Below are 10,026 nucleotides of genomic sequence, written 5' to 3'. Positions count from 1 at the left end.
CTGAACTTCATGACACCGTTCCGGATGCTACCCGTGTAGCCTTCATCGTCTAGCCTCCCGGCCGAAATCAGGTTCAACCGAACCTCCGGAACGTGTCGGACATCCTTCGGCAGCATCTTGCATCCGGTTGATGTCATCAGCCACACGTCTCCTATGCCGGCAATCCGGCATGTACCTTCATTTCCCATCCGGACACAGCCGTGCTCACCGGCTGTGTAGGATGAGAAGTATTTCTTCTCCGGGGTCAGGTGGAACGACGCTCCGGAATCGACCACCCAGGTCATCTCTTCACCGGCAAGGTTCAGCTCCCTCTCTTCGGTAATGAGCATTATCTCTTCTTCACTTGCCGCGAGTGCCGTCGTTCCTTTCCGGTCCTGCCCTCGCCGATCCGGACCTCTCCGGTCCGTGGCTCCCCGGTATGCACCGTTTCGCTCCGGTGACTTCTTCGAATCGGTACCGTCGGTTCCGTTGTCTTTCCGGAAATGCCGACAGTTCTTCTGGAAGTGCCCCGGCTTCCCACAGTAGAAGCATGTAGGTCTTCCCCTCGACTGCGACCGTGTCCCCGACTTCTCCCGTCTTTGCGGACTCCGGTTCCGTTGTCTTCCCCGTTCCGATTCGGTAAGCAGCGCCTTCGAGTCGGAGGCCGGTTCTTTGTCTCTCCGACGCGCTTCTTCATTTAGAATACTTGTCTTTACCGTTAGTAAAGACAAGTTCTCTTCCTTACAGGAGGTGCTGAGAGTAACTACCAAGTTCTCCCAGCTCTCCGGAAGGGTACACATCAGCATGATGGCTTGCATTGCGTCATCCAACGGGAACTTGATCGCCGCAAGCTGATTCACGAATCCCATGAACGTGCTGACGTGTTCGACCATGCTCTCGCCGTCCCGGTACTTAAGATTCACTATCTTCCTCATCAGGGAGGTCCGGGTCAGAGCATTCTTCCTCTCATACAGTCCGGACAGCTTCTGCCACATCTCATAGGCGTTCGTATCGTTCGCCACATGTTGCAGGACACTTACATCGACATATTGCCGGATCGTCACTACGGCTTTCCGGTTCAGGAGCTTCCACTCCGACTCTATTACCCCCTTGGGTATCTCGGCATTGTCGATCGGTTCATACAGGTCTCGGACGATGAGAAGGTCTTCCATCTTTATCTTCCAGTCGGCGTAGTTCTGTGAGTTCAACACCATCATGCCCGGAGGCCCACTACCGCCGCCTTCCATTTTCTGTGTTACCGTCGCTCTGATACCACTTTGTTAAACACAGTGCTCGGCCACAACCGAGGAATAGGATCAACTCACAGAAAACAGGAAATAGAAAATGCACGAAGACAATAGAGAGAAGAGTGCACAGGATGTTTTACGTGGAAAACCCTAAATGGGAAAAACCACGGGAGTCCTCAAACTCCAACTATCACTATAAACAGAGATGTACAATGGTGAAGCTACAAGGCAACAACCTTGAGCTCACTGTCTTCGCCACAGGCGGCGGTAATACACAGAGGCAACGACCTCTTCGTCTCTCTCTCTCTCTCGGCTGCTCTCTTCACTCTCTTTCTCAGCTAAGAGTGGCAATACACAAGAAGCAACAACTTACAGCAGCAACATAAAACTGTTTGCCCTAAGTCATATTTATACACATATGACTTTCGGGCTATTTACAAATATAGCCTCGAGGGCCCTTGGCAAACATATTCACAAATATGTCCCCGCATCCGGATCTCTCTCCGGGTACATTCGTCATCCGGCTCCGTAGCCGGGGTCTTCATCATCCGGATCCAGAACCGGGTCTTCATCATCCGGCTCCGGAACCGGGTCTTCATTCCCGATTCCCGGACATCCGACCATCCCATCCGGAGGGACCGTAATCCCAACAACGACAACCTCCTCCATCGCCACCTATGGAATTGTCGATGGGGGACGAATATGAGGTTGACCAATCCTTGACTCCCGCTATCGTCGTCGACAACTCCAATATTTGGTCTTATGGAAAGGTTACCCCATTTCGGACGCCACATGGGATTGGTTACACATTTACAGTATGCTTCAGAGGTCATTCGTGATAATGTCATGGACACGATGGAAGACACAATGGAATGTAGGGGGTTGAACCCAATAACACATAACTTATGAGCTTTCACATTCCCCATGCTCCATGAGTCTTGTAGTTAATGAAGAGAGAGGGTGACTATATAAAGCACCCTCCTCCCACCTTGTATGTTGTTGAGTCTTTCTCCTTTGTTAATATACTTTACCTTGCGTATTCTCTGTGTCTTACTCCTTGTCTCTCTCACTCACTCACTCACTCACACACTCTGTCTCTCTCATACACACACATAACTCACATCTCTTCCGCTTCACAAGAATAATATCCGATTCTTTACATTTTGAATCAACGTTTACGTTCTGCTCTCTCTGTCTCTCCCGTGTATACTCTATGTGTATTAAGCTTCTCCATTAAACCTTCATCTTATTCTCTGTTGCTATCCGGCTGAGCCGGTTCTGTCTAACGCTTCTGCACATTAACATTCACACAATGATATTCCATTAGAGAAATATGTAAAATAATGTAAGTTACAAAGAGAACTTGGTACTCCAAATGCCTCGGCCTCAAATGAATATGGTGCTTATGCTAATGCTAAATCTACAAGAGAATTCTTAATGGCAATTAAGAACCACACAAGAAAACTCTTGTATGATAAAATTCGTGGAAGTCCATTTTTCTCCATCTTGATTGATGAAAGCATTGATCGTACATTGGTAAAACACCTCATTATCTATGTCTTGTACTTAAGTGAAGGTGGCAAAGGGGAGCCACATTGTAAATTTGTGTGTCTTCTTCCGGTGGAAAATGTTAAAGCTGAAGATATCTATAATACTATCAATGAATTCATTTTGGAGAGCAATTTCGATTTAAAAAAACTAGTGGCTTTTGCAAGTGATGGGGCATCATCTATGATAGGGAAGAACAACAATGCAATTTCTAAGTTTCAATCCATGATGACTAATATTTTGGGAGTGCATTGCATTGCACATCATGAAGCACTTGCCATAAAATATGCATCTATAATGTCTCATGCACATGTGTTTAACTTCCTTGATCCATTTGCAAATAAAGTATACTCTTGGTTGGAAAAGTCAACTAATAGACACAAGGAGCTAAAAGAAATAATGAAACGACATGGGAAGGGTGATTTGAAGGTGCTTCAAATTCACTCCATAAGATGGTTATCTCGAGGCCAAGTAATGGAGAGACTAGTTACACTTATGCCTGTAATTTTAGAACAATGGGAAAAACATGAGAAAAAATGGTACAAGTATGCTACTATATTTCAAGTGCAATTTATGTTACACCTATTGGCAGATATTCTTGTGGAATTAAATAAATTAAATGAGCAGTTCCAAAGGGAATTAATGGATGTAACTATGATTGGTGTTCACTTGGATATCATCCATGAGAAACTTCAAATACGATATTTATCTTTTGAATCATTTGGCACCGGGTCTATGTTTCTTCCAAAATTTCTATCTAATGTGAAAGATGGCATACTCACATATATTGGAGGTAATAATGTTACTCATTCACATCCATTGAAGTTTATACCAATTCCAAACCCAAAGGAGGTAACAAAACGATCGAGAAGCCTAATGAGTGGTCTTGATAGTGAGAATGAAGATAGCGATTTCAACTTGAATATGTTTCATGGTAATGAGGAAATTGATAGTTTGGAGGAATGCATTAGCATTGGAAAAGACTTTGTCCAACATGTTATTGATGCCTTAAACAATTGTTTCTCGGATGTTACATTTTTCAATGTTGTAAAGTTGTTCAATCCATCTTCATATCCCATTGAGGAAAATGAAAGAGAGAAAAAGACAAACGAATGGTTGCACAAACTTATTGGGAAGTTTAATATTGATAGGGAAATTGTTGACATGAAAAGATGCTTCAATGAACGAGAAAATTTTGTTGGTATGCTTGTTAGTTAGAACTTCTAAAGGAAGAGGAATGCATCATGCATGGGATATTTGTTGCAAAGCACAATCTTGGTGGCAATTATTTCAGGGTATTATGCAATTGTGACAACTATTATGACTATTCCTATTAGTACAGTTGCATGTGAACGAGGCTTTTCACGTCAAAATATCATAAAAAATGATATTAGAAATGGTTTATCTTTGGAAACTTTAGATACTTTGATGTTTATATCCTTGAATGCTCTAGAGACATCAAACATTTGTTGGAGGGATATATTTAACCTTTGGTTTGAAGAGAAGGAGAGAAGGATAGTATCATTGAAGTAGACTCATATTGTACAATGCTTAATATGAGGAGTCACGGTGTCGTAGTGTAGTTTGCACACTACGTGAAAAATGTAAAAATAATATATTCGATTTATGTACATATATATAAATAAAAGAAAATATTAAAATATTTATTACATGCATAGGGCAGGATTCGAACCCTGTACCTTCATGTAAATAAACCAAAACTTTACCATTGTATTAACTAATCATAAGTATTATAAATATAGATTTAATAGATATAAGACTTTTATTTATGCCTACCTTTATTAAAAGGTAAATCATGCATTTTTTAAGTGCGTGAATACTTTATTTACAAGAAAAATATAAACCAATCAAAAAAATACTCGTGCACATCTAGCGTGCATGAGCACTATATCTAGGAAATAAAAACATAGTGGAAAAAGCAACTCATGCACATTTAGTGTGCATGAACACTTTAGAAAAGCAGGAAGTTATGGTTAGTCTCTCCCATCCTTATATAAGGAGGAGAGAAAGATGTATATGGGGGTTGATTATTTTGTAAGGATTGACCAATATAATATATTCGTAGGATTCACGAATTTGTCATCTAAATTGTCTCCTACTATCTAAATATTGATTAAATACACTAAACTCGTGGGATTCACGAGATTCATAACTTACCTCTCTTTCTACCTATTCATTACTAGCCTTATCTCATATTCTTCTTTCTCCTAGTCAAAACCTTAGTGGTTCCCACCCGACTCACGCAACGATCTGGAACCGAAAGGCACGACACAAGTGGTGAACCCGACGTGAAACCGGGTGGCAAGGAGATGGAAATTCAACCAGAGGCTAACAACATGATGACGATGTTTGAGTGGATGCTACAAGAACAACGTACAATGTCGGAGATTGTGGCGGCAGTAGAGCGGCTTGTGCAACGGAATGGGCAATTCAAAGGGAAAGATGTGTCACGGTATTTGCGAGATTACAAGGCGGAAATGCTACAGTGCGGAATTTCGAAAGGATTACAAGTGACATTTTCAACCGGGTGGCGACCGACGGTCTTCAAGGGAGTATCCATGGGATACGACAACAGAATCCGACATGGGAAGCATTTGAAGTGGCCCTAAAGACCACGTTCGCCATCGAGGACTCGTCCAAGGCAATGAGGAGAGGATTCGAAGATTGGGTGGAAACACCGGACAAGGGGATGAAGGTCCTCAATGTGTTTTCGGCATTCGAAAGTTGGTTCGGGAGGTTGTCTGCGAGAGATCAAGCTATCCTCGCACCGGACAAAGTGATCATGTTCCTACGAGCCGTGGACATCTAGGACTGGAAAGAACTTGGAGTGCTTTTGGAGGACACGACCACCGAGAGTGGCCTCACCGATACATGGGATAACGTGCGAGATATCGTTGCACAATACACAAAGAGGGGGCAATGGCTTGCTAACGAAGAAAAGAGGGTTTTGGAACCGATTCTGAAACTGAGATCCGGATTGGAAGACCATCAACCGCGGGCTTGAGAGACTACGACCGAGAAGGTATTCGACGCAACCACGGTGGAGCAGTTGCTGAAGGAGATGGAGAATCTAAAAATCGCGATGGTGAAGAAGTCGGATGATAACACTGAACATGATTGGAGGGATTGCGATGAGCACAAGGAGGCGTTACGACGAGATCTTATCTACTAAAAGGGAAATCAGATTCATTCGATGGACTCTTGGAAGCCACTCCGACTGAACTTTCGGAAAGCGGCATGAAGAATGTCCTAGAGGAGGAAATAGCGGCGAAAGGTAATTATTCGACAACTGCGGGAATAAGTGTGGGTGAGTCATCGGGAGCAAAGGCGTCTTTTTGGCCGGATGTGCTAGAAAACCCCAAGAAAACTGACTCCAATGAGATCCGAAGCACCGCGGAAGGCATCTATGAAGCTACGGGATGGGAGTGCCCCGTTGATAAGAGTAGCGCGTACGCCTTATGTCAATTGCATGAAGTGTATATAGACGAGAAATGACGGTGCACGGATGATGCGGCCGGACCATCGAAGACACTAGAAAGCTGGAACTCTGGAGGGAAGGGAAAAGAAAAGAAAATTCCGGCATTCAAGCTTGCCTCGGACATCGAACAACAAACGGACTTGAAAAAGGTGTTCGAGGAGAGAATCCTTGATAGCCAGGTAGAATTTTCGCTTCGGGAATTACTCAGAATAGCGAAGAAGGAGTTCCACGATCTTCTTGTGGATCTCATGAAGAGAAAAAGACAAAGTACGGAGGAAAATGCTCCAAGGGTGAATGCAAATACTGTTTTAATGAATGACACCGAATTGGAGGACGAAATTCCGAACTTCCACTACACAAAGCCAAATTGGGCACGTGCAACTACAGAGACTCCGGTCCAAATCGGCAACATCAAAGAGCCCGTGCTAGCATTGATTGATCACGGATCGGAGATCAACTTGATGTCAAAGAAGTTCTACCGGAAAGGGAAGTGGCCTATTAACACTAATCATGGATGGAAGATTCGGGCAACCACTAAAGCAATAGAAGACCTACATTGATTGATCACGGATCGGAGATCAACTTGATGTTCAAGGAGTTCTACTGGAAAGGGAAGTGGCCTATTAACACTAATCATGGATGGAAGATCCGGGTAGCCACTAAAGCAACATAAGACCTATTTGCGGCTTGTCCGGATGTGACGGTGAAGATCAGAGATGTAGAGATAGACCAAAATTTTTTCGTGCAAGATGAGGTCTCACACTCCGTGATCCTCGGGCAACCCTTTATCACGGCATCATGGATGGAGACAAAGGTGCTCGATAGCGGTGCGGCTTTCGCACGAATTCGGAGTCAAAGCGGAGGGAAATCCGTCCAATTCCTAATAGTGCCTGCGAATCATGAAAGGAACAAGAGGGAGCTCTTGTCCCAAACAAAGATGGATTTTTAGAGCAGACTGTTGCGAAGTGGGGAAGTGATAGTCCAAGAAGCCTTGATACCCCACACAGGAAGAAAACTCTTGGAGCAAAACAAGTACGAATTGGTCTGAATGGGGCATCTACGTACATGGCCATAACCGAAGGAATGAAGAAAGAATACAGAAAAGTAGAGGATAGTTTACGGTCGGCATCAATAATAAAAGAAGACGAAGAAATCGTTGGAGTAGTTGAAGAAGTGTTCTATGGGAGCACGCTACAACGGCTTGAAGAGCTTGCGAAAGAAACTAGCCAGGGAGACCAGGTAGTTCTGGTGGAATCGGTCGAGATGTACGAGATCATTGTTAAAATGGGGCCGGATGTGCTCCGCAAAGAAGAAGGAATGGTAAGTGCGAAATACAAGACCGTGGAGAAGAAAGTGAAACCGGCCGCGGGACCACTACCCGCCGATAGCGAACAAAAGAGGAAAGAAGTCTCGGGAGACTTGACACTTCGAAAGTCCGTGGATATCGGACATGCCTTCATAGATGAGACCCAGAAAAACCTTCGAATCGGTGGAGGTGGTTTCCTCTTACAAAAAGAAGAAGAACGGTTTCGTGAGATGTTGGAACAACATGGAAAAACATTTGTATTCACATCGAAGGAGATAGGGTGTGTTGATCCGAAGATAGTGTAACCGATGGTGATCTTCACGATTGATCATGTGTCGTGGAACCTGAAGCCGATTCCGGTGCCACGTGCGCATATTCCGAAAGTCATCGACTTGCTCAAGGAGAAGGTGGCGATGGGGATTCTAGAGCCATCAAATGCTCCGTACTCAAATCGATGGTTTACGGTTCCGAAGAAGAATGGGTGACTCCGGTTTATTCAAGACTTGCAACCGTTGAACAAGGTCACGATCCGAAACTCCGGAGTCGGTCCGATAGTGAACAAATTTGCAGAAGCATTTTCCGGATGCACGATATACTCCATCGAAGACCTATACTCCGGTCGGGTATGACCAATTCCAACTAGCCGTGGAGAGCCGAGACATCACTACCATGCGAACACCGATATGATTAGTCCGTATGTGCACACTACCACAAGGTGCAACGAACTCGGTCGCACATATGATGAATGCAATGAACAAGGTGCTTCAAGATTGCATTCCGGAGATAACGATGTCGTTCCTAGATGACATTCGGATGAAAGGATGTGCGGTGGAAGAAAAAGATGAGACTATGGATGATCGGGGATGCCGACAGTTCGTAGTCGACCATATTCGCGATTGCGAGAAAGTGCTACGAAAGTTAGAAGATGTGCACCTAACACTTTCCGGAGAGAAATCGACATTCAGACAAGAAGAAATATTGGTAGTCGGACATCTATGTGGGTCCTACAGCCGAAGACCGTCACCAACCAAAATTGATGCGATTCAAGCTATGAAAGAAGTATACGAGTCACAATCCGAAGTCCGAAGGTTTCTTGGAGCATGTGCATTCTATCACATATGGATTCCGCACTATGCACATATTGCGGACCCACTCTATCACTTGTTGCGGAAGGGTAAGAAGTTCGAATGGAGACCGGAACATACCAAAGCCATGAAGAAGCTTAAGAAAACATTACGAAGGGCGGAATCACTTAAGAAGCCGAGCTATGACCGACCGGTCATAGTAACGGTTGACACAAGTCCAACCGGAATCGGATGGGTCATCAATCAAGCCGACTCGGATGGTTCGCAATATCGGATCCGATTCGGAGCAAAGGTTCTCAACGAAAGGCAACACGGGTATGCACAAGTAAAAAGAGAATTATGGGGAGTCGTGTCGGCAACCAAATCGAATCGAGATTATTTGATTGGAGCCAAAGTAGTGATCGAAACGGATTGTCTTCCGATACTCGGGATGATGCGGTGTTGTACTATACCGGATGTGGCTATGCTAAGGTGGATTGCATATGTTAAGTCACTTAATCCGGAGGTACGAAACACCTCCGGAAAAGACAATGCGGTAGCGAATATGCTATCAAGGGCGCGGTTCGGAGACGACATAACCGAATCCGATAATGAAGAAGTTTCCGAAGACTACTTTGCTTCGGAGCACATATGCCGGGTGAATGTAATCCGAGAATTCCGGGAAGAAGAATACGAAGGAGAAAGCTTGTTGATCGGGAAAGTGCTACAAGAAATCGAGGAATCATCGAACAATAAAGTGAAGAGAGCCGAGATCCGAAGTAAGAAGCGGCAAGTCCGAAAGTTCTTCTTGAAAAATGGATTAATATGGAGGGAGCCGAAAAGACCGGATGGCATACCATTTCGAGTAGTCGGGATAAAAGAGCAACGAAACCAGATAATGTCTGAATTTCACGAATCTGATTGTGCTGGACATCGGGGAACATGGGCAACATTTGTGAAGATCAAGCAAAGACATTGGTGGAAGAATATGTACAAAGATGTCACGGAGTTCACGGAAAGCTGCGAGAAATGCCAAGTCTACTCCGGGGTTCGACACCGAGATGAGTTACATCTGACATTCGCACCAACAATCAACTTCAAATGGATGGTCAACATTGTAGCCATGCCAACCGGGATCAGACAAAAGAAGTACTTGGTGTTAGGTTGGGAAGATATCACAAACCAAGTAGAAGGTCGAGCCCTACGGAGGAAAACATGTTCTGTGGTATGCCAATTTCTTTTGGAAGAAGTGTTTTGCAAGTACGGGTGCGTAGGACAAGTGATTGCGGATCGGGGAGAACTCGACTATGAGAAAGCTAGGGAATTCTTCACCAAACATGGAGTTTGGTTAACACTAACAACGACATACAATCCGGAAGCCAA

The 10,026-nt window shown here is 44.4% G+C and overlaps 1 protein-coding gene across 1 annotated transcript; it reads left to right on the top strand.

Moving 5' to 3' along the window:
- Positions 1 to 2,663: 2,663 nt before the first annotated feature.
- On the top strand, positions 2,664 to 4,307 carry LOC147854354 (uncharacterized). The gene is made up of 2 exons (XM_087331534.1): positions 2,664 to 3,975; positions 4,069 to 4,307. The coding sequence occupies exons 1-2, from the start codon at positions 2,664 to 2,666 to the stop codon at positions 4,305 to 4,307; spliced, it is 1,551 nt and encodes a 516-aa protein (XP_087187660.1).
- Positions 4,308 to 10,026: the final 5,719 nt, after the last annotated feature.

Source organism: Azolla caroliniana, unplaced genomic scaffold (assembly GCF_043228905.1).
Source record: "Azolla caroliniana isolate FFs.n. ecotype wild unplaced genomic scaffold, voAzoCaro1.0.p SCAF_15, whole genome shotgun sequence".
NCBI classification, from domain to species: domain Eukaryota; kingdom Viridiplantae; phylum Streptophyta; class Polypodiopsida; order Salviniales; family Salviniaceae; genus Azolla; species Azolla caroliniana.
The sequence above is the reverse complement of the archived record's forward strand: the minus strand, read 5'-3'. Positions and strand labels throughout refer to the sequence as shown.

Excerpts from the sequence above, each read along its gene's own strand:
- LOC147854354 (XM_087331534.1), top strand. The coding sequence starts at position 2,664 with ATGGCAATTAAGAACCACACAAGAAAACTCTTGTATGATAAAATTCGT. Across the intron at positions 3,976-4,068 it reads TGAACGAGAAAATTTTGTTG|GGTATTATGCAATTGTGACA; the intron begins GTATGCTTGTTA and ends CAATTATTTCAG.